Here is a 26,766-nt window from a genome sequence, read left to right as displayed (position 1 = left end):
TTGACGTAAGGAAAATGAAAATCCGTTAATAAGTCAGACAGTTGCTTCACTTCCCCTTCGGGTGTCCACCTCCCTCCATAGGTGCTATGCACGTTGCAGGTTACACAGTGGCTCGGCGCACTATCACACTTTCGCCACGGCTGCTGTAGAAATTATGGAGTTCCACCATCCTCATCCTAACTATCTAAGACAGCTATCCCACGTCTTGAGTCCACTCCCATGCTCAAATCCCTATTGATTAAAATATCTTTCTGAAAAAGCTTAGATATTAGAAGATCACGAGAAAGTTGTTAACTTATTACTGGATGAAATTTATGTTAAACCTGCAATTTCTTACAAGGGTGGCAAAGTACAGGATTTCGCAGATAAATTGAACCTGCTACCACAGTGCAAGCATTTATGATTACGTCACTCTGTCAAACACTAAAGATACATCATAAACTCTTTTTCCCGCAAAAAATTTGACTTCAGGAAAGCTTTACGAGTTCGCAGTATCAATTGTAAATATCCTGAATCAGTGCGGTTTTCGAGGTATCACTCTCATTTCAGACAACAATAGAATCAACTGGAACATGCTAGAGAAATATGTAATGGACGACTAACGTCTACTTTTAAGAATCCCTTCAAAATGGGAGTGGAGATGATTGCAACTACAGGGGAGATTTAGATGCTGTTGTGGAATGTGGTTGTGAAGATGTTATTTTTGTTTGTGAGGATGTTGAGGTAGAGGAAAATATTGTCGGACCATCTGATCTGTGCCCCCGTAAGATATGCGAACTGAACCGTAATTCCTTCTCAGCCTCGGTAATTCATTTCTCTCCCTGCATTCCTATATCTCTCTTTTCTAGCTCTCTCCCTTTCTCTCTCCCACTACTCACAATTTTTAGCCTTCTTGCGGGACAGTTTATTTGCACTTGCAGTCCAGTGTTGTCAACTCAACATGAACACTGTAGCACGGAGTGGCGAAAGAAATATTATTAAGCAAGTACGTAATAGCATCTTGCGATGAAGAGAAACAAACAGGTCAATATCTGTTTCCTATAAATCAGGCAACGTAAAGAGCAGCTGCGATCACAGGTGGGGCTAATTTTATTTCAATTGATTACATATTAAAATTACTTAGTTAACTAATACTAATAATACAATATTTTTATGTAATTTATAATTTATATAGGCAGGTCAGAGCGCCTAACAAAGAAAATCAGGAGAGAGGGAGGCTGTACAGGAGATGAAGAGAAGAACAGACCAAGGGAACCTTTAATTCTTGTAGATGATATGAACCGATGTATTTTAAAAAGAAAAACACAAGAATTTTATACCGTGTAGAATGAAGTTCCGACATTGAAGAAATTACTGAAGATTGCGAGAGAGAATATTTTCCAAGGTTGGAGAAAAACGCTGCGGAAAGTGATTCGAGACATGGGATTTAGGTTTCAAAAATGTAGAAATAGAAGATGTATTTTGATTGAAAGAAATGATATTGTAGCATGGAGGACAAGTTATTTATGATACCGTTTGACGGAAGTTTGGCAACATCCCTATTCGGCAAGGTTCGTGGCTTGCTGTTTAACATGGTGGGAGCAAAGCAGGTGGAATGGAGTGAGTACAGGCGTTAACTTTTTCAAGAACGGCGACAGCGCTGAAGGGGCACAGATCCTATGGTCCGACAATAATATGATGGCTCTGATATGGGCCTACTACATTGCAGGTTATGTTGCCAAGTGTGTAAGTGTAGCAGTAAAGTGTGTTAGATGTAGATATGTTTTATACAGACATCAGACATTGGAATATTCCAGTTATGCAGTAGAATTGAATAATTATATAAGAATAATAGACAGAAAAGGACTCTTGTGGCGCACAATTTGTAACAAATGTGACTGTACTGGCATATAAAGTGTTTCAGTGTTTAATTTCGAACGAATATGAGAGCGACTTCATTAACCCTCTGCTGCATGAGTTATTTTCTCAAATAACGTTCAGCTGTTTTATTGGCGCCGTAGACTCAGAGATACCAACTTCTTAAATTTTCTTCGACTCTGTCTTCGTCAGTGCAACAAATCAAAGGCATCTCTAGTCCCTATCATGGTGGAAGAATACTGGTGTGGCGGATCGTTGACACAAATGTGTTGGGTCTGCGCATGTGACGTCACACTGGGAGGTCAGAGCTGGGAATCAAGCACAACAGTCGCTTTAAACTTAGTTATGGTGACAAAGATTGCGCGAATTTTTTTTATCTATGCGAAAGAAATATGCAATAGCATGCCGGGCTGTGTTATGTATGGCTGCAACAGCCACTCGAAGAAAACGAAATGAACCAACATAAGATACTACGGATTTCCGAAGGACAAAGACGTAGCGACTAGCGAGCTCGTGGATCACTGCGTATCGAAGGGCGGACAAGTTCAATTTATAAGACGCTAAATTACGATTTTTAAAACAAGAATGTTTGTTCTGACATTACAATAACTTCATAAAAGTAAAATACTTGTTAAAGTCTTTCTCATGACAGTAGAAACATTTGAATATACGCATTTACAAATGTATAAAATATTTTTGATGTGGAAATTATTATTATTATTATTATTATTATTATTATTATTATTATTATTATTATTATTATTATTTTTATCATCATCATTATTATTATAAGTTATTACTATTACCATTACAATTATTATTAATATTATTATTACTATTACCATTATTATTATTATTGTTATTATTATTATTATTATTATTATTATTATTATTATTATTATTATTATTATTATTATTATTATATAAATGCATATAGAGTGTTAGTTGGGAGGCCGGAGGGAAAAAGACCTTTGGGGAGGCCGAGACTTAGATGGGAGGATAATATCAAAATGGATTTGATAGCACACTGGATTAGTATTGCTCAGGATAGGGACCAATGGAGGGGCTTACATGGGCGACAATGAACCTCCGAGTTCCTTAAAAGTCGTATTATTATTATTATTATTATTATTATTATTATTATTATTATTATTATTATTATTATTATTATTATTATTATTATAAATAACCCACACTTGTTCTCCTTGTCTCCTCAGCAATTAGAATAATAGTTGGAGCAATGGCTAGAGAATTGTATAGACCATTTTTTTTTTAAATGAGAGATTCTGACCTTAACAAATCAGAACATATACTCTTTAATAAATTTCCTCTTACGTAATAAAGAAAATTTTCAAACTAATTCAGCCATACATAGCACAAATACCTGCAGAAAGAATGATTTTCATACACCATCATCAAATTTATCATGCTATCAAAGGGGAGTGCGTTACATGGCAATAAAAATTTTCAATGGTCTTCCTGAAGACATTAAGAATCATTACCAAATCACTGCGTTATTTAAGGTAAAACTAAAAAATTACTTAATATCTCACACATTTTATTCTGTAGATGAATTCTTGACATTTCACAGTACTGAGTAAATATTTTAGTACTATTAAATGGTAAACATATTGCATTGTATAATATATTATTGTTATTAAGGTACCGGTATTAATTCTGTATATATTTTATATTTGCATTTTTATATGTTAAACGTAAGAAATGGATATGTTAGGCTATATTCTATGCTATAAAGCAACTGTAAGAATATTATGGAAAAAATTAATCTATCTGCCTGCCTGCCCATCCATCTGTCTTCAACTTGATCGTCTTGTATTTTCTTTGTTTATGTATTCCCTATTTTCTCCTTGTATTTTGAGGAAAAAAAGTTACATTTGTTCGTACCAAATTTTCTCTTTAAAGGACAAAACTAAAATTTTTTCAAACATCTATTATCATAATACACTGCTCTCTTAAACTGACTGAGCATATTGGGAATTCAATCAATAGCTTTCCCAAAATAGGCTATGAAAAGTTTCATATAAAACAATGGAAGATAAAATTAATGTGCATTAAATTGTGAATTATTTGAAAGAAACATCATATATTCTGTGTGACAATATCATGAACTGTGAAGGAACGAAGGTACTTGCATATCATATGAAATATACACTGTCTACATATCGAAATAATGGTCTTTATACATTGGGAGGAAAAAACAAAACAAGAAAAATATATATTTTTGCTGCCAAACACTTCGCCATTCTGTTTCATCACATTCCTCTTAAGACATTCAACTTCTTATGTAGGGTTCCGAAACAATTAACAAGTATGAAAAATACGTTCGTTTGTACCCTGGCAGTAATATTAATGCAATTTTTAGACACCAAAAAATGTTGTAAAGTGAGTTTTCAATACATATCATTACAGCTGTAAAGAAACTATTGAAGTAATGTCTATAAACTACAAACAAATATTATATGTAGGCTACAGATATACTAGGTTTGAAGATTATGGCTATAGAAACAATTGAGACAAGATACACACGTACGGAGTGTTGACAAATTTATACGGATGAATCTCTTATGTCATATTCAAGAGGTGCAGAAACTGGGATGAATATGTCCTGTCTTTTCATTTTACTATTATGTAGGAGAATATACAACAAATTTTTAAGTTACTGCTATTTACATAGGCCTATTACTTACAAATGGCTTTTAGAGAACCTGGAGGTTCATTGCCGCCCTCACATAAGCACGCCATCGATCTCTATCCTGAGCAAGATTAATCCAGTCTCTACCATCATATCCCACCTCCCTCAAATCCATTTTAATATTATTCCCCCATCTATGTCTAAGCCTCCTCAAAGGTCTTATTCCCTCTGGCCTACCAACTAACACTCTATAGTTTGACAACTTCAAGTGAAACCCCGTAAAATACGCCAACTTCTGGAATCTCTCTCTTTCTTTCTTCTCTCTCCCTCGCTCCTCGTCATTCAGTCACCAATCACCATGTAAATATCTGAGAGGGTGTGTGTGGGCATCGCGACCAATAGAAGAACCACTCTCCAGTATAACCACAATAACGGATTCTTCATTTTTGCCTCGACTGTCGGCTAGGAAGGTTCCATTATGATAGCATTGCAGGCAACTAGTCAACCTTTTAAAGCTTTTGTTAGCAGGTTTGACAAACTGTGAGTGGACCTGCAAGTACATAGTGCATAGTGTCTCTCCCTTCCCCCCGTGCTTTCTCACTTGCTCCTCCCCAAGACAGCCAGCGCTCACGTAGTAACTCGGTCAGGGTTTGAGTTCGATTTGTCAATCTATATATGCATTTCTGGCTATTTACATATTACGTTTGCAAAATCTCTTATACAGATTAAATAAATTCTAATTATCAGATTGAAGGGCAGCCATACAGACTATAATCTTACAATAGACCACAAAAAAGGCTGAAATACAAGATTATAAAAAAAGATGCATTATCTAACTAAACTACAGAAAAAAAATAGTTGATTCCTTCCCATTGTTACATAAGGAAAATGAAACAGCAGACTTTTGGCTAAAAAGGGAACTGAAATTTTACAACAATCCAATAACAGACTTCCATTTTATTCTGTAAAACAACTGATCAGTTCGATCAGTTCTAATCAGTACTTCTAAGTAAATTCAGGGAACGAACAGGTGAAAAATGTGGAAAAATGGAAAAAAATACAAATTTTTGTTTTTATGTTCATAATTTTATTTAAACCTTCTACTTTCATAATATGGCCTAATTTTTTATTTGGGAGCCCTTTAAACCGTGTCACATGACGTTTAAATGTCTGCTTGCACGTGCTTCGTTGCCCTTTAAACGAGCTGTCAGCTCTAAAGTTTATGTTGAGCTTTGTAATTTGAATAAAGCGGGCTAGTTTTTTTTCTGGTGTGTATCTAGTGAAATTAAGTTTGTTGTCACTCCTGAATACACTCTCAGCTTGCCTGTCAGCCCTGCAAATACTTTGTTTTTAAACTGTGAACGGCAAAATATTGTTCGTGGATCGTTTCTTCTCGAGTTTGTGCGTTTGTACGTGAATATTCATACTTGTTTTGCTGATTTCGTGTTATTTAGGATGTTATTAAAGTTTTACACTAATTTTGTATTCAATTAGTTGTATATATTAGTGTGAATAAGTTAGTATAAGTGCATTAGGTTAGGAATCGTCACAATAACATTCAAGACCACGTGTATAACTCAACATTTACCATTTTAGGCATAGTTTTAGTTTTCTAAACATGAATAGACTAAGTGACATTCATAATAAGGGCAAGAAACGATCAAAATATGCTAATAGGGCTAAAAATTTAGCAAATATAAGGTGGAAGAATGCCAAAACTATTGTGGAATGTGTGCAACAAGAAAATGTGTTAGGCCTAGTTGGTGATAATGAAGATCAAGTGTCAAAAGAACCAAATAATAAACAAAGTGCTAGTGAGATAAAGTTGATAAAATATGGCAACTTGCAGGAGAATTCAAATATAAGTGCCCCCCAGTGTAGTGAAGACTACACATTAGTGCATGTAAGTTTGTGGAGTGAACTGTATAAAGGAGTAAAATGTGGTGAATGTGGAATGGATAGTGTAAAAGCTGAGCTTACTGAACCATCAGGCTTTGCATTTAAAGTGATAGTGAAGTGTTATAATTGCAACACAGTGTTGAATGAAATGTATACAAGCCCTAAGGTAGGTAACACTGAGTCAACTCGACCTCCCTTCGATGTAAATAGGAGAATGGTCAACGCCTTTGTTACCATGGGAAAAGGACACTCTGCTATGGAACAACATTGTATGGCTATGGGTATGGCAGGTTTGAGCTCACCATCCTTCAACTCTCACCTGATAAAACTGACGGAAGAAAACAAACTTGTTAGACAACATGTGTTGAGAAATGCTCACTCTGCAGTTAGACGAGCTCACATGGAAGTGGACAGTTCTATTAGTGATAGTGATGTTATAAATATTGGTGTGTCATACGATGGCACATGGATGAAGCGTGGACATACATCAAAGTATGGTTTAGGTTTAGTCATAGATATTTTAACAGGGCTAGTGTTAGATTTTGAAATAATGTCAAAATATTGCAGTACTTATGAAAAGACAGAAAAAAAATGGATGTTGCAAGTGACGAATATAAACAGTGGTATCAAAGTCACAAAGATGCTGGTGTTTGTGAGAAAAATTTTGATGGATCTTCAAATGCCATGGAGATGAAAGCTGCAGAAATTCTCTGGACCCGGTCCATTAGGTTGTGTAATAAGAGGTACACAACCTTATTGTCTGACGGGGATGCAAAAACACACCATCACCTTCAGCAGCTTCAAGTTTATGGTGAAGGCATTGACATTAGAAAAGAAGAATGTGTGAACCACGTTGCTAAGAGAGTAGGTAAAGGTCTACAGAATATTGTTAGGGAATGGAGAGGGACAGATTTCTCAATCGGAGGCAAAAAAAAGGGAAGTCTGACTGCAGAAATGATACCTCGACTGCAAAATTACTACAGAAAGGCCATTATTGATAATATCCCCGATGTAAACAAGATGAAGAAAGCCATCTATGCAACACTTGACCATGCAATGTCCACGGATGACAAGCCCCTGCATTCAAGATGCCCTAGTGGTGAAAAGTCATGGTGCTTCTTCAACCGGGCCATTGCGAAGCAAGAAGCTGTTCCGAAGCATGACTTGAAAACCATGAAGACAGTGTTGTGACCTGATGTTGTGGCTAAAATCATGCCAGTGTACTGTAGACTAGCTAGTGATGAACTTCTTAGCAAGTGCACTGCAGGAAAAACTCAAAATGTGAATGAAAGTGTTCATAGTGTGATATGGCGGAAGTGCCCAAAAGAAATTTTTGTATCAAAAAAAAAAAACTTGAAGTGGCTGTTACTTCTGCTGTGACTGAATTTAACATGGGTTCTACAGCAAACATTTCCATGAGAGATTTAGTGTCAACAGTGAAATTATCTCCTGCAGCATACAAAATTGGCAATAGGAGAGACAAGCGTTGACTGCAGCAAGCGGCTACTTCAACCAGTGAGAACTTCAAAACAAGCAGGAAGAAGCTACGTTTGTCAAAAAGTGTCACTGAAAGTAGGAAAAAGCAGCAGGAGGGGTCAACATATCAGGCAGGAGGTTTTAAGCAATTTCCATAACGTGTAAGTACTCAAACATAGTGTTGTACTTTAAAACTTGATTTTCTCCCTTTTAAATTTTATTACATTTTAACATATTCAAATTGCTCCATATGATGCATTTCTTAACCAATTGTGATGAAATTTTTACCACAAGCCCACATTACCTAAAGGAAAAAGACTGTCACATGGATTTTTAAAATATTTATTATTTGCCAAGATATAATTGATTAAGATGCATCAAATTAATTTTTTTCTTTAAATTGGCACTCACCCAGTTTTGAATTTTTTTTCTCAGAAACTAAGAAGTGCTAACTAAAAATCATGTGATAGATGTTTTATTATTGTTAGAGGAACTGTTCTATATTTTTTTTAAATTCATAATGTTAAGCGTTCATTGTGCAGCATTTTTTAAATATTAATTAGTATTAATCGGTAAATAATTAATTTCTTCAAAACTAATTAAGATACATTGATGAAATTTATAGGGATGTTTTAAATACACATCAGCACTCTGTGGTAAAAATTTCAGTCCATTAGCATCACAAATGCATAATTTGAATATTTCACCTGTTCATTCCCTTCAGATCTGCCCAAAACAATAAAATTCGGATGGAGCAAATGATACAACCTGGAAATTTTGAATGGTTAACCCCGAGATAATCCCTCAAGGGCCTCATAAATCAGGTTGATAACAAGTCATGTCATGATTATTTGACAAGCCACCTGAACAGGATAGAAATTTCAACATACATCAGCCCGTGTACGGTATTGTGTGATGCAAATGAAGAAATGAACATCGAACACATCAAGGGATGCAAAGCATTGCTACAACAAGATAACATCGTACAAAAATATTGGGATACAAGACAGCGATTGACTTATTGTCAAGTGCTTAGGATCTGGACCAGCAACAATATATCACCTGTACAATCTAAGTACAACATTCGTATAAAAATATGTAACATTCAGGAAGGTAAACATTACACTGCAACCAGACTTGCAATCGAAGTTCATGCTGTAAACATGCCGCGTTCCTACAGTATGTGGGCTGTACTTTGTAACTTGGGTGCACAACCTGAGACTGTATCTTGAATAAAATCGATTAGGCACGTTACCAGGGGCGAATTTAGGCCTAGGCAGACTAGACAGCTGCCTAGGGCGACAGATTTGAGGGGCGGCTTTTAAGCTATTACTGTTAAATTTTTTTTTTTACATTTTTTTAAATTTGATTCATAACTCTTTAAAAGAGTACATGAACGCACAATGAAAAAGATATCAATAACATGGCAACAATCAGTTAAAATTTCATCAACAGTATGCCAAGGAAAAATGACAGTTTTTCAATATTAGTGTCACAATGCAATAATAGTACCTTTTTTAATGTTATGCCCTCTCATCGTGAGAGTCTCACGAAATAACATTAAAGAACTTACTGGTATTATATAATGATACGTTAGGAAGGCAAATCTCGTTGCTCGCAATCATAAGCTTTGTGATGAAATGATGAGAGAGACGCTGCTCTGTCATAAGAGTAGCCAGTATCAACACTCAGTAATCCCCATGCAGACTTAAATTCAAAGAAAATACCGCCAGTCATTGTATCAGCTGGACGCTTGGGAGTTCAGTTTAATTTGAAACGGTAAAGAGTGCAGTTGTTTTGTACCTAGGAGACATATTTTAATTTTCATTATAATAAGTGACAGTCGGAAAAATGTCAGTGGTTCTCAATACCGGAAACACATCTGATTGAGGTTATGGCTGATATGTAAATCTATTACCAGACAGTACATCTCATTTGACGATATGTATCAGAGGATGAACTGCATCTAAAATCTGATTAGTGTAATATGTAGCTAGTCAGGGATGTATGCAATGGAGGGGGAAAGGAACTGGTCACCCTACCCCATTATCTCCTGGCCTAGTTGCCTTATGAGTGATGCCTTGATGGTGTCACTTGTGGGGTCCATACCTGTCTTCAGACAGTTGACTAAATAACAATACCAGAAACTCGAGAAAGGCAAGGCAATAAAAAGAGAGGAAATGGTGAGAAAAAGTGCAAAAATATGTGTTATTTAAAAAACAAACATAGCCAGCTTGGTCCAGTTCGAGTCCAGGTACATCAGAGTGTAATAATGTGGTGAACAGTAGTTTCTGAAAATAGTGCAGCGTGTGGTTTATTTTAGTCAGGCGTTTCTGATATTAGAAACAGTAATAATGACGCAGAATCAATTATTTCATTTGATCCAAATGACGCATATAGGGCGAAATAAGGGGCAGAAATATTTTTCTCTGCTTAGAGGCGCCAAGTAGTTAGATTCGCCCCTGCACGTTAACACACCGAATGGTGCAAGAAACATGATGCATGGCACATGGAGTGTGACACATAACGCCATGTTATTTGATCTAACGAGTCATCAGATGGAGATCTTCTGCTATTGTCAATAATAAGAATGCGAAGATAAAGGCATAGGTTTCGGACTCATTGGTTCAAAACGTTGAAAATCATGGTGCTTGTAGTGTTTTATTGGTATAGTTAGCACAGGATCCAGACAAATTCGCAGAATATTATAGAATGTCCGAAGAATCATTTGAAGATACGACAAACTGTGAATATTCCTAATAGATGGAAAACATGTATGAGTATTACACAAGCACATGGATTTTTCACTCTGATTTCTGTTGAAGACTTGGGTAGAAATAGTGTTGGTGCTAGGGTTGGCAACTATTTTTGAAGAAAATACGGGAGACTAAGTAGTCTACAATATTTGACATAAAAAATTGAAAAATTATTAAATTCAGTTAGCGGCACTAAAAACAATTTTATTCTACATTTTGGCAGTTAGGCTTAAATTAAAGTATTTTGAGATATTTTACCTAGCGTAATAGTTTCAAACAAATTGTAAAAATTTCCTACATGAATAGTTGAAGTTGACTGTGATTTGCAGTTGTGATTTGATTAAAGTATCGCTCTCCTTTTTCGAACATCTGAGGATTGCGAGACTTCATATGTGAGTATAGGTATATATCAATGTTAACAGTATTAAAAAAAGCTTGTTAAAATTGGCCATAAAGTCATTTAAATATGTGCTCCTGCATATATGACTTACCGGTATATGTCTAAAATGCAGGTAGTAGGCCATTGATGATATAATGAGGAGAGTTCGGCTGGCACCATGGATCGTGTCCTGGCATAGCTCAGTTGGAAAGAGCACTCAGCACGCAGAGTTGAGAGGTCCTGGGTTCGATTCCCGGTGCTGGAACGAATTTTTCTCAAAATTAATAGGTATCTACATGTTGACTACTAACAAAAAATAGTAGTCTCGATTATTGAATGAGGATGGCGAGACCTCATATATGAATGTATGTATGTATGTATATATATATATATATATATATATATATATATACACACACACATACATATACATACATAAGACACTTTTCATAAAAGAAACACTCTTTGTATAAGCTTAGCTGCACATTTCAGTGCATCTCTGGAACAACAGAATCCATCATATAAATCACCTTCAACCATATAAAAATTAAATGTTTCAAATAAATTTTTATATTATGCAAAAATAAGGGAGAAAAAGGATCGAAGAGGAGAAAAATATGGAAGTTGGGAGACTGTTAAAAATTGGGGCTAAATACGGGAGAGTTGGCAACACTAGTTGGTGCTGTGCTGCCCATTACGCCGTATGATGACCGACCTACAGATGAAAATGTCTATACGAGGAATAGGTCAGTTTCTTATTTTTTTAAGTCTAGCGTAGCTCTTCCTTGGCAATTAATTCCCAGTGGCTTAATAAAACTTGTTATGAAGTGGGATATTTATATTTAAGTGAAGATTTATATTTTAAAACAATTAAATAAATGAATGAATACATGTACGAGAACTAAATAGCTACTTTCCCGGACAATCCTATTTCAGTTTATGTTTTACTTCTGCAGCTATCTCCGCCCAAATTTTATCTCTGCGATTCTTCTTTGAATAATCTGCTCCTGTATAGTCGTAAATAACTGGATACCTCTTCATCACATTAAATTTCTGGTAGTTCATGATGATCGGAAAGTGTACACTGACAACTGAACTCTGGGCTGTAGTGGCCAGGTTGCATGAAGTACGACACAAAGAATCAGCATGCTTTATCTTGGTTATGATGCAAGGCACATGCATTATGTTGCTTGTGTGTTGCATTATCTGGCCTGACTAGTAGCACCTAAAGGCGTTCGTTTATTCTCCTTTGATGCATGCTTAATGTTCCATGCATACTGCTTCATGTAATTGTATCGACTGGTGTGTATCAGTGGCGGCTCCTGCGTATTTCTTAAGAGGAGGAAAGAAGGTAACAGGACGAAATGACACCTTCTTGAATGAAACATGCTGCAAATTAGCCAACATGCACACATGTAAGACCAGGTAGTGTTGGGGTTGGCCTTCCCTTCTGTATAGCAATAATCTGTTCTTGTAAACTGAGTTTCCTAAATTTTCCATAAAATATAATGTTTTCACTTCCATTCATTGTTGAATAATTGCACAAATTAACAATTACAAGGAAATTCACCTCGCAGCATTTTTCGAGCACACTACAGCATCACACGTGTTGGAAGAGACTATAGCTACTAACACATAATCGGAACTGCGGAAATGGGAATGGGAAATAATTTGAGAGAAGCGAGAACACAGCACCCACCCAAGTGGTCTGTGTTGCCACATGTACATTTTACAAGTTCAGTATCACATGCTTTTGAAGAATATCAGTTCTTGCAAAGTCATACTACCATTATTGTTCAAAGTTGCCGGTGGCCAATTTGTTATGTTAAAATAATGTAGTTTGGAGTACCTACTTTCAATTTCAAATATATTTGTACAAAACTGACAACTTGGCTATTGCCCTGTCTAGTAAACAATGAATAGAAGTGAATTTCAGGGGCCAAAAAGATCTGTGATACCAACGTAGAACTACTTCCTCTTTGTTTTATATAAACACGACTTTAACTTTCAAATATCCTTGAAAATTTCAAACCATGAATAGTAGCCTATATAAAGTGCAATGAATAATATTTTTGGTTTATAATTTTAGAAAAAAAGCTTATACGGTGTCTTTCATAGCGTTGCGTTGAAACTATTTTATTGTGCCTCCTCCTAGATGTGTTATAGTCTGGTTGAATGCAAGATCGTTAGATGGCAGCGGTAGCGAGCTTGCTGCACGACCAGTCGGTTTCTATTTCCCGCCCATGACTGATTCAGAGGAGGATCTCCTCCCTCTCCGTTCATTTACTCGCTTTAAAACTCTGCTTCTTTCTCTGGCCACTAGTGCGCTGTTGTCTATGTGTGCTAACTGCAGTAAAGGAGGAATGGCTTGGCTTTCCTCCACACAAACAACCTCGCATCTTTCTTATAGTTTCTAGCAGCACATGAGTGCGCATCATTTAAAACTCGATCAACCGTGGTTTTCTTATAGCTGTGAACTTAAAAATTATCGAATCTTCCTTGCATTTCAAGGCACATATTTTATTTGGTATTTACTTTCGAAAGAAGAAAAATGTGAGGAGGACGTTCCTCCCTTCCCTCCCCCGAGGAACCGCCTCTGGTGTGTATCCTGTCTTACTTGAACTGCTGTGTTCCATAGCTTGTCGGTTTTTCGCTGTGACATCAAAAGGGGTTTAGCAAGCTCGAACTGCATTAAGTGTGGTTGTGCAAATAACATTTATTTCAATCTTCATCAACAGTGAACATAGAGTGCATTGAACAAAATACAACACACTTTAATGAATAATAAAAGAAATTCTGTAGAATGCAAAATATTTAAGGCATTCCAACAAAACTTTGAGGAATACCACAAGAAAATGACCGTCATTCTTCCATCTCTCTGAGGGGAGGAAGCAAAACTAAAGAAAATCACAGGAATAACGAAAGCAGATATGTATAAATGCAGTGGTGATATTCTAATTTCCTAACATTTTTGGTTCTCTCTCCTAATAACTACATTTTTTTAAATATTATTATAAAAAATAGTAAATAAGGTAATAATAAGCAGCTATAAATAAAGGAAAATCGCAATGTATCACGCTAGTACCGCTACAGAGTATATATGCAGAGTACTTTTTATCATTACTGTTACATCAGGTTAGTTTAACATTATGGGTGATATTCATAGACATTTCGCAGCATGCACTATGAGCGTACTAAGCTAGCCCCCGGCTATCCACTGGTTACTTGTACAGAATTCAAATCATATCAAATCGCTTTCACTGATTTATGAATACGAAAAACGCTGATCATCCACTGGAATACGGCCCTAAATGTTTAGCACATCACTGCCACTTTCTAGCATGCCATATTGTATTTTTGGTCCAGGGAAAATACACTTCTTTTACAGTAATACTCGTAAAAAATAGGAGCGTTTTCGTAAGAAAGTATTAATATTTTCTCTAGACTAGGGTAACCAGACGCCCCATTTTTAACGGGATTGTCCCTTTTTTCAGCTTCTTGTCCCCTGTCCCGAGAAAAGTATGCTCGGTGCGCCAAATGTCTCGTTTTTTTTAAATGGCATCGCATTTCCCTAAATTATCATTAAGATATTTATTTTTCTTTTATTTTATTATGAAAGATAAATACATTAACTTAGTGTTACAAACATAATTCAGATTGTAAGTTTTGTGTTAGGAATACCTGGTACCAATACATCATCAGAAAGAGTGTTTTCGTTGTTGAATTCAATTTGGTCTGACGAAAGGAATCAGTTTCCAGTTAAAACCATAATCACAAAATGTAATTTCAAAAATGTGTCTTGCATGGACTTTTATAGTTTCTTGAAGGAAAAGCCAACACTTCTACAGCAAATTCACTCATCAAAGAAATATGATGCAGATTGTACAGTTGATCTTCATGGAGAATGTTAAAATACTTATTATTTCTCAGTAATATTTGCAATTACCATGGACATATACCGTATATGTTTAACATAGGTACACATGAGTGAACTGGTGTTAAATTTCTTGAATATCACCACTGGTTAAAAGGTAATATGAGGCAAAAAATTTTGTCACGAAACAAGTTCAGAATACAGTGACATGAATATAATTGTAAGGTCCAATTAATCTGAAGTATTTTTAAACAGATAAGTTAACCTATTTAATTTAGACTAGCTGCCACATAAAAAATTGTCAACAGTGACTTAAGCCAAGTATCCATACTACTCTATTACATACTCTTCTCACTTTATAGATCTCTTGGGTATGGAACAACAAGTTTTGATGGAGAAATCACTGCAATAAGTGAAAGTCTCAGGAATCTTCTATGCCACATCAATAAATTTAAGAATGCAGTTATTTTGTCAAACTCCAAAACAGCTATTCTATCAATAGTCTCTAAACATACACCTTCATCTCAAACAGCAGAAATAACTAAAATGCTCTCTCAATTAATATCACTCAATAAAAGAATTGTATTCCAATGGATACCATCCCATTGTGGAATCCTGGGAAAAGAGATTGCGGATGCTTTAGCAAAGAAGGGCAGCACTGCTACTTACAGACCTGTTACTAACTCTACGTATTACTCTGTGAAAAGATTTATTAAATCTACATACTTAGACTTCAACAAACAAAATTTGATAAACAATCCCAAAGGAAAAAATGGAACTCTCTGCATCATAATCCACAGTTAATTCCCGATTTACCACGAAACTCGTCTGTGGCTGTATTTAGATTGGCAACAGGCCATGGTTGTTTGGCCAAACACCTGCATAGAATTGGAATATATCAGTCCCCTAACTGCCCATTGTGCAACTCAAACCAAGAAATGGATTCGGAACACCTCAAAATCTGTGCTTCAGTGGCTGGCCATGATAATATCTTTGAAAAATATTGGAGTGCAAGAGGTCAAATGACTTTATTGTCAAACGCCTGGCATTAGAAAACAACAATTATTATAGCCTAGTTATTGTAAACAGTGTAGTATTTATTACTTTAATATAAATAAAACTGGACCTTATTGCTCACTGACATTATATAAACACAAGTAGGCTAATAATGAATGTTTAGATAAAATGTTGATTCATGTCAACTTTAATAAATGTCTCGTTTTTTTATTTTGTAAATCTGGTCACCCTACTCTAGACCAAAAATACACTATGGCATTCATAAGAAGTGGCAGTGATGTACTGAAACAACAATATTATAATAATAATAATACTTTACTGCTATGAGGGCTATTCATAAAGTAACTTCCGTTTTCATATAGCGTGCGTAACAACAGAGACAGTGGCGCCGCTCTTGCAGTGGAGTGTACCTTGAAGCAGTATGCATCAAGCAGCAGTAGAGTCAAGGTCGTGTCTTTGTTCCTGTCAAAATGTGTGCTGCAATCGCAAGTCCCGCCAGGTGTGAGATACTTTCTGTAATAAGATTTCTTGAGGCCAAAAACTGTAAAGCCAATGAAATTCATCTCCAATGTTGTGGAGATTATAGACCAGACGTAATGAGTGAAGGTGGTGTAAGACAATGGTGCCGTATGTTCAAAAATGGGCGAACCAATGTCCATGATGAAGAGAGAAGTGGTCGACCGAGTATCGTTAATGCAGATCTGATTCGTTGACGAAAAGGTTAGAGGAAACCGCAGGTTTACCATGTCAGAGCTTAGTGAGGATTTTCCACAGATTAGTCGTACTCTTCTGTACAAGGTGATTACCGAAGAGTTGGGCTACGACACTTTCTGCCAGATGGATGCCTAAACTCCTGAGGAGCAAAAGGCTCCGCAGATGAGGGCAGCAGATGAGACTTGGGTGCTTTATGTGAATGCAGAAACAAAACTTGAATCAATGCAGTGGGGCCATACTCACTCCCCGATAAAATCCACAAAGTGTCGTCAAACACTTTCCACGAGGGAACTTATGACAACTGTCTTCTGGGACAGAAAAGGAAATTTGCTAGTGGAGTTCTTGGAGAGGAATGCCACTTTTAACGCTGAGCGTTACTGTAACACACTAACAAACTTGAAAAGGGCCATTTAAAACAAACATCGTGGCATGTTGAGCTCTGGGGTGATTTTCCTGCATGACAACGCCTGGCCGCATAGAGCTTGTCGTACTGCGACCAAACTGCAAGAGTTTGACTGGGAAGTATTGGATCACCCTCCCTATAGCCCAGATTTGGTGCCTAGCGATTACCATCTCTTCATGCACATGAAAACGTGGCTTGCCTCGAAGCGCTTTCACAATGACGAAGAGTTGAAAACCAGCGTTGTAGGTTGGCCGGATTCTACAATTGCGGAATTTCAAAGCTCGTCAAACGCTATGACAAGTGTCTCAATGTGACTGGAAACTGTGTGGAAAAATAAATTAGGGTGTATAATTTCAAACGTATTGTAACCCAATACTGTAACGTTATTCACAGGTTTGTAAAAAATAAACTGAAGTTACTTTATGAATAGCCCTCGTAGACAAAAATACATATTGCTTTTTTATATAAAAACATTCTAACATCCCCAGAAAGAGTAAGTTCCATACTCGTGCTCAGAGGGCATTCCACATAAGATATTTTATTAAATAAGAGTAAAAAGTAAAAAAAGAAAAAGAAAAAAGAAGAAGAATAAAGATATCACAATAAATGAACCTTAAATTTTCTCTCTAAACAGCAATTTTTAATTGATTTTTTGAAATAAGGAGTATTAGTAAATTGTATATTTGAGAATTTAGCTATTAAGCTATCATGTTATAAAACCTTGGACTGAAGTTGCTACTGTGATGCTACAGCTATGATACATTTAGGTTCTGTTAAGCGTAATATGTGTTTTCTGATCTTTTGGTTTTATATTTATGTGAATATAAATTAAATATATTTCGGTTTTTATGTACGAAATTCAATAATACATCTTGTTATAAATATGATGGAAGTCAAATACTTTAAATCTTGAATACAACAGTTCTGAAGGATAATCAAGAGTTTATTAAGGCATAATTTTATTATTCTTTTCTGTAGCAGAGTTATTGGCATGAGGGAGGTACTATTAGCACTATATTAACTTTCTTAAACATCAACCATAGTACACCAACTATTTACTTTTCTTACACATAATGCTACCACCACCACTAAAAAATTTTGATCAACACTTCAACCATTAATGCTTCATTATACTAGGGTAGACGTAGCATTTGTGGCCAGTGCACTATTAGTGGCCATTTTCGAATTTAAAATGTTATATTAAGTGCCTAATTTAGTTCTGGCAATGGGAATCATGCTAACATGTTCCAGTGTGTTGCTGTGCAACCATGATTCTGATTGGTTGCCATTCAGCTCCAATCATTTGTTGTACAAAATGGTTAATTCATAAATGTATTGAAGTTGTGCTTCTTGCTTACGTATTTTCTTTAGAGTTGCAGGTAAGAATTACAATATAAAACCTGTACTAGTTTCTATAAAGTTACATGATATTGTTGTTGTGATCCATCTCAAAGCATAAAGGTATCTACTGATATTCAGTATTTTATGAAAACATAATCGCAATCCTTGATACCAGGGATGGCCACAAATGGAACATGAATGTAGTATCAAGCACCATTTGTGATCACAATAATGACCACAAATAGGGGTTACTTAAGCACCATTTCTGACCACTTTTGAAATGTATTATTCCAGTTAGGAAATTCTAATATTTTGTTTTTTCTTTATTTTATTTTTTTACAGCACTTTTACTTAACATGAGTTCTAAGAAAAATCGTGAATACAAAAGAAAATTATTTCAATATTCGCCATCAAAAGTATCACGTGCTCTGCGTGCAGTGAGAGATGGAATGAAAGTTGCAACAGCTGCCACAACCTTTAATGTTCCCAGATCTACGTTAAGGAACAAACTATCAGGACGTGCACCTGAATCATCTGGAAAAGTTGGACAGTGTGCGGTTCTCGGAGATGTTGCTGGCAAAATGGTTGAAAAGTTGTGCGAGGTCTGGATTTCCAATAAATAAAGAAAGCTTGCTGGATTATGTTGAAAAAATTGTACGAAACTGTAAACTAAACACACCATTCATCAATTGCAGACCTGGACGTAAGTGGTTTGATGCATTTATGAGAAGACATCCTGATCTAAGTATAAAAGAAGCAGAGCATATCAACAAGGCTCAGGCATTAATCACAGAGGAAAAAATCCGGAATTGGTTTAGGGAAATTACTGATCTGCTTACTCCTGAAGAACAGGAAGTATTAAATGATCCCCAGAGAGTGTGGAATTGTGATGAAACTTCATTCTGCCTTTCACCCTCAGGAGGCTTAGGTCTAGCACCCAAAGATGAACATGTTTATGACACGTCAAAGACTAGTGATAAGGAGAACATTACAACACTTATCACAGTGAATGCATCTGGAGTATTGGCACCTCCTCTGACTTTGTATAAATATGAAAGAATTAATATGACAGTTGTGAAGCAAGCAAATTGAAAAGAAAAAAGCAGAAAGAGAATGAAACTAAGAAGAGGCGTGAAAATAAACAGAAAGTGTCCTAAAGATCAAAAACTAAAAATCAAAGGAAGATGGAAGATGAAATAACCACATCCGAAAGTGACATTGCTATTTCATCTGAATCTGAACTTTGTGACGAATCCAGTGATGAAAATGTTCATGCCAAAGAGGCTGAAGTAAATGATTGGGTACTTGTTGCATTTAGGCACAAGAAAAGTGTCCGAAGATTTGTGGGTTTAATACAAGAAAAACATATTGATGGATGGCTTGTGAAATTTGCTAGACGAGTTGGGGCGAATAAATTTAAATGGATTGTAAATGATGACATATCAGTAGTTGACAATGAACAAATAGAAAGAGTGTTATCTCTTCCCAAATTCCATGGAAAAGATGACGGTGCAATATGCTTCATTTTCTCTGGAGGCTTTAAACGTTTGAATGTGGAGTGATTTTTCTGTTTATTTAGAAAGCTTAACATAGTATGTTGTTTGTATTTAAGATTTGTCTGCTGCACAACATATGCTCATTTGTAAACTCAAATTACAGTAATTTATCCCTTATCTTGTTAAATTTATGGAAATGAAAGATTGTGACAATGTTATGGCAAAAACAAAAATGGCCACAAACGGTACAAGCGGGTGGCCAAAAATGGCGTTTTCGTCTCCACAAATGGTGAAAATTGTAAATATGTATAAAAGTTTTTGTGTATGTGTATGTATTTGTTTTGAGCTATGCTAATAAAACAGTTCATAGTAAACATATTAGTTAACACGTACCTCAAGAAAGTTGGGGACTATAGTGTCCCATTTATTGATTTTCTAAATAAACTTAAAAATAATCCTAAAAGTGGCCACAGATAGTGCATCTACCCTACTCTGATTGCTCTCTGCAATTCTTTTATTTGGTTATTGAACGACCCTGTATTAACTACTAGGATATTTGGCATCGATTGTATTGGTAATAGCGTGATGATATTTGGCAAGATGAGGCCGAGGGTTCATCATAGATTACCTCACATTCGCATTCGCCTTATGGTTGGAGAAAGCTTGGAAAAAACTACCAGTAATGAGCACAAGCTGGAATCGAACCCATGCCCGAGTGCAACTTTGGAGCAGCAGGATGCTTGTCTTTGTAAGCTTTTTATTTGTTATACACATTAATAGGAACATTTTCACAATTCACTTTTTTGCTTTAAAAAGCTATTTGTGTCTACTTACTGATGTCCACGTTTTTCTTCAATGATATCATACACCGCAGCATAGGATAATGAATCCACAGAGAACTTGATTTCTTCTTTTCACTTTTCATTGAAAAATATTACAGCATAAACTTTTCAGAAATATTCTCTACTTTTTTTTTTACACCAATCTTCAAACTTCTTATATTCCTCTTCATACCTCTGTCGCGATTTTGTTAGAATTAATAAATCAGTACAGCTGTTAATACAATACCATTGACACTTATATTTATAAATAGTCATGGTGACAATACCGACAATAATAACATTCTTCAAATGTTTCTTGTACATGGCCCTCTATATGAATTGATCACTTACAAAGCAAATGTATATAGCTTCTAATGTTTCTCGTACAAGGCCCTCTATATGAATCGATCACCTACAAAGCAAATTATATAGCAGGCAATAAAAATGTTACATTTAGACAATATTCAATTTTACATTATTTTTTTATCAAAGCGGATAAAACTTTGTACGATACACATGTCGTAACTTCATATTACAATAGTAGACTGGTTATCAAACTCGGCCTGCAGCCTTGTTTGACAAAATCTCGTATTGTAAAATAAAATGTTACGACATTGGTATCTAAATAACTACATTATGTTTTGTGCAATATTAAAATGCTTGATAATATCGTATTGTCAGTGCTCTTCCATCCTGTAAATGCTATTTTTTTTTAATTTAAAACATTTAACAACCAGTTCTACATTGTGGACAAATTAAACAAGCAGTGATCTGACTGAATGACAAGACATGTAAAAATGTGATAGCTTTCAATTGCATTATATTAATTTCTACTGAATCATTTCATTGCTATATAGCCTACTATATACCAAAAGATGTATATAGGCCTACCAGTATTTAGATGTGGTGGTAGTTTCCTAGTACCTGGTACTTGTTACATAGGTCGTGTTTGTGTTTACACAGTGGCTTCTTTCTGGAAAGAATTTTAATAGTTTGTTACTGGCTGTGATTCTAGTCAGTTTGTAATATATTTTTGGTCCAGGTCAAATATACATCTTTTATGATTATACAACAATGGCTGACTTAAGAGCTTATGCAGCGAGTACCGGGTACTAGGAAATTTCTCATCTTTTTACATTTTTTTATTTCAAAAGTTTCATTTATTGGAACTGATGATATAATATATCAGAATACACGATTTGTATTCAAGACTTTGCCGTTTCTATGGAAGGACAAGCCTCGAGAAGGATTAAACACTGTAAGTTCAATTTTATTTAAATACCAACTTGTATAATGCATGATGCTGTCACATTTTAAACATATTTTAGTGCGAGCACAAAATTTCTATTTCCTATGACAAATTCATAAAGATATTCACGCGAAATTATTTTGCTAAGGAATCCATCCTTCATTATGGAAAAAAAAAACTGTGGTAACTCACGTTTAATTGAGTACCTACTTAACCTTACAAAAGGGCTAAAGAGCCAAATTAAAATAAATAAACAAACAAGTAAACAAAGAAGTACAATTCATATTTTATTGTAGAATGAAGTTATTTCATATTCTGCATTTCCCTACAAGAGTGCTAAGTGAAATTCCTAACTTAGTAAGTACCGGTAGTACCTATGAGCATCAAATGGCTTCAATGACGTCACAACCCAGTTAGCCACGCCAGTTTCCTTACAAAAGTGTCAAGTAGCAATGATTTTCGTGTGCATTGCCCTCCTTCAACATATTGTAACAGCTGGTCTGCTGTATTTGGTGTTATAGCTTAGCGAGTATAATTAGGTAGTTGCGTATAATATATTGTTTCAAATTCCTGAACCAGTCATTAAGAAGGGAGGGTTGAAAGAGTCTGGCAATGAAAGCAAAAAGTTAGAGGCAGCAGGAAATGAATATATGATTCTAAATAACTTTCATTCATCTACCTGCAAAGAAACCATATTTATTAGAGGTAAATCTATGCTGTGTAAGCTGTATGTGTATGTTAATTTGAAAATGTATATGTTACTGGTCAGAGAGGGCTTGGAATTGAACGGGTTACATCAGCTGCTTGTCTATGCAGATGACGTGAATATGTTAGGAGAAAATACACAAACGATTAGGGAAAACACGGGAATTTTACTGGAAGCAAGTAAAGAGATAGGTTTGGAAGTAAATCCCGAAAAGACAAAGTATATGATTATGTCTCGTGACGGGAATATAAAAATTGGAAATTTATCCTTTGAAGAGGTGGAAAAATTCAAATATCTTGGAGCAACAGTAACAAATATAAATGATAGTCAGGAGGAAATTAAACACAGAATAAATATGGGAAATGCCTGTTATTATTCGGTTGAGAAGCTTTTATCATCCAGTCTGCTGTCAAAAAATTTTTAAGTTAGAATTTATAAAACAGTTATATTACCGGTTGTTCTTTATGGTTGTGAAACTTGGACTCTCACTTTGAGAGAGGAACATAGATTAAGGGTGTTTGAGAATAAGGTGCTTAGGAAAATATTTGGGGCTAAGAGGGATGAAGTTACAGGAGAATGGAGAAAGTTACACAACACAGAACTGCACGCATTGTATTCTTCACCTGACATAAATTAGGAACATTAAATGCAGACGTTTGAGATGGGCAGGGCATATAGTATGCATGGGCGAATCCAGAAATGCATATAGGTACTGTGTTAGTTGGGAAGCCGGAGAGAAAAAGACCTTTACGGAGGCCGAGACGTAGATGGGAAGATAATATTAAAATGGATTTGAGGTGGGATATGATGATAGAGAATGGATTAATCTTGCTCAGGATAGGGACCAATGATGGGCTTATGTGAGGGCGGCAATGAACCTCCGGGTTCCTTAAAAGCCAGTAAGTAAGTAAGTTCATGTTACTGGTACTGTTAAAGCCCGAAATCCGTCAAAACCATTTTCACCTAGTAAAATCTAGCTTAAATGTGTGCGTGTGTCTAATGCCTACCCACTTCACTTGCGTGTTTCCGCATATTTCGGATGATGGGTAAGGATGATGAAGGTGAGGAAGGAATAAGGGGAAACCCGGTGCTGGTACATAGCCTACTCTTGTTGAATAGCACCAACAGGGCCGCCAGGCTTAATGTCCCCATCAAACGGACTAATCATTATGAACAGTGACATATGCCTTCTCTTCACATGCACTGTGAAGAGATTTGGGATTTAACCCAGGCATATTGATGCACAATTTAGTGATTAGAAGTTCTGCACTGCCACAAATTTTACATGAAAATCTCTGATCCCACCGGGAATCGGACCTGCTGGCTAGTCTGGAGGCAGATGTGCTGCCACAGAGCTAACTTGGCAGACCTGCTTAAACAAATGTACATAGATAAAAAGCGAGTTTTCATAAGGTCTAGAATCAGTGACAGGTTCGATTTGGTTTGTTTAGGCTAGAGCAGGCCCGGGCAATAGTAACTCAATCGAGTCATTGCAGATTTCCCCTTAACTCCCCACTCCACCTTCCCCAGCTGAGATGAGTAGACAGGAAGGTAAGCATTGCTGAGTGACAGATTGTATAAGGCAGGCATCATACTTTTTACAAACTTATGTTTTGAGATAACATAATGTACAGTAAATTAAAGTAACATGCGTACATTCACTGGGATAATGACAAAAGTAAGCACATGTATGCTGGTTGCAAAATTATTCATATGCTAATGTAAAATATGTTGTGTTGGAAATGATGTAAAAAAGTTACAAAGTATTTTCCCAATGAGGATGAAATCAAAATATTTTGCAGCACCTGAAGAGCTTTAATATATGAATGTTCGTAGCTACAAAAAGTATAGAATTTTGCCTTTCATTTTTGCATTGTAAAGGAAAATTTAAAATATATAATTCAATTATGACATATAAATGTAATATAACAACACTGTATTGTACTTAAAGCAAAATATACCGATTTTTTTGCTACTAATATTTTATTTGAGAAATCACACATACACTGGACATTTTGGGCAACATTGTGCCTTTATATTACAAGGTAAGTTTCTTAAGAATGTCAAGAATATTGCAAATTATATATAGCTGACAGTTTTATACACTTTTCTCAAAACTAGCAGAAAGGAACATGTGTAGTTTCTCAAATAACTGATTGAATAATTTTAAAGCACCAGAGAAAAAAATAAATCACTAAACTGGAGAATTAGGTACCGCAGCTTTCAACGTGGCATTGCAATGATAAACAAGTACACAATGTTGCCAACATAAGGGCATGACGTCATTACCACGAGAAATTTATTTTCTTCCCGTTCGCTCCCTCATTCTCAACATTACTGAGAGATAGCTTCCCTATTATAGTCCATGGAGTGCAGTTTCATAGAAAGGACTTTGCCGACAGACCTTCTTCTGCCCTCTACTAACTGATTGTCATACATAAATGTGTTCTTACTGTGACGAAAATCTTGTCTTTGCCTGTAGTAACCAATCACAACCCTCGTTCAGAAGAATTGACAGGATCCTGACAAATCCACGTGGAGGCAGAGTTGCCAAAGATTTTCTGAATTCCAAGAATCCCATCAGTTAACATGAAAGTATAATTGAGAGTGTATTCTGTAGTATTCATTGAGCGGTCAGCTCGTGATATTATGTTGTTTTTTTTTTTTTTTCAAAACACGTGGTGTCCAGATGAGGATGACGGCCACTAATCCTCTTATTTCGAAGGTCGCCAAGATTGTGGTAACTGTGCAATGTTGGGATGATGGACTGGTCAGAGGTGTTTGTGTAGAAAGTCATAAATCTGTAAGGGGGTGTTCAAAGGAGCCACCAAACTGCACTCCATGATATAAAATAGACTTTAGCAACAAGTTTAGATAAGGAGATAAGTACATTAGTGTTAATTACACACTTTGCCAGTGATAAGGTTGGCTGGGGTTTGACGAGGAGATAATATATTAATGTCAATTACACACACTGTTGATTTGAACGATATTCCCTGGACCACATCATATTTCTCATTAATTTCGCCGTGTTAAAGTGTTATGATATCTTCTTTTAGTGTATTAAAAAAGTCGTCATTATACTCCATAGATCTTGCATTTAAAAGTGCAGGGATTTAGTATTAAAGAATATCATCACCAATTTTACTAGCAACATTTCGATTCTCTTTTGTTTCACATGGCTTAGTATGGCCTGGTCACTAATGACACATGCAGCTCACGACAGAAAGAACTTACTTTGAGATCAAACTACGCATGCGCGGACTTGGTTAACCCATTAACGCCCAATGGTCTATTTATAGACCCTTGCACACTCGACTAGATTAGATATTAATGATCATTATAAATATATAATGTAAGATGTTAACTAAACTTGCCAACATTTTATCCTCCTTCAAACATAAGAATTCATTAAGGTATCTTAGTTCGAATTATTTAGGTATAAAATGATGTCGCACTGTGTATGGAATATAATTAATTTTCCGTATTATAATTTGTCGATATTGTTATTGATTTGTGATTTAGTAGTGTCAAGGTTATTACTATTGCAGTGCACAAGAAAAACACAGATTTATGTAAAATGATTGGAGCAATATGTACTGAAATGGCTGCGGTCTATAAATAGACCGCTGGGCACTTATGATATCACGTGAAAATAACAGTGGAGAAAGGTGTGTCATTGCATTCTGTACCACAACAGTTGATATCAGCAAGTGACCATCGGCAGTAGTACTGTGCTATTGCAAGTAGATTAGCATCTGAAAGATGATTAGCACCTATTCGATCCCCAGAACGTGTTATTGTATGCCCTAAATTGGAAATAAATGTGATACGGTGTACGTCTGCAGTGTATACATTTTTTAACAATGGATATATTCCTTTTTTCTTCTAAGTACAGTGGTCTATAAAATGTGCAATAATACTTCTCGACCAATAAAGAAAACCATGCATCCTATTTTCACCAACATATTATAACAGTAAACAGAAAAAAATTCAATATTGTAATGGTACGATATATTGCTGTCCTGTGCTGTGGCATCATGGTCTAAGGCATCCTGTCTAGGACTCGCATTACGGAATGAACACTGGTTCGAGTCCTCATGGGGGAAGAAATTTTGTCATGAA

General features: G+C 35.8%; 1 protein-coding gene across 8 annotated transcripts in view; it reads left to right on the top strand.

The window, feature by feature from the left end:
* The first annotated feature begins 5,623 nt into the window (after positions 1-5,623).
* The window catches only part of LOC138693821 (DNA mismatch repair protein Mlh1-like), a 173,154-nt gene continuing 152,011 nt past the window's right edge, over positions 5,624-26,766 (top strand). For all 8 annotated transcript variants that reach the window (XM_069817641.1, XM_069817637.1, XM_069817639.1 and 5 more), the window contains exon 1: positions 5,624-8,046. In XM_069817641.1, coding sequence (XP_069673742.1) covers positions 6,129-7,103 — 975 coding nt within the window. In that variant the 5' untranslated portion in view covers positions 5,624-6,128 and the 3' untranslated portion in view covers positions 7,104-8,046. The remainder of the gene's footprint in view (positions 8,047-26,766) is intronic.

The sequence above is a fragment of the Periplaneta americana genome, unplaced genomic scaffold (genome assembly GCF_040183065.1).
Source record: "Periplaneta americana isolate PAMFEO1 unplaced genomic scaffold, P.americana_PAMFEO1_priV1 scaffold_22, whole genome shotgun sequence".
NCBI lineage: Eukaryota > Metazoa > Arthropoda > Insecta > Blattodea > Blattidae > Periplaneta > Periplaneta americana.
Note: the sequence above shows the minus strand (reverse complement) of the source record. Positions and strands in the feature narration are given on the sequence as shown.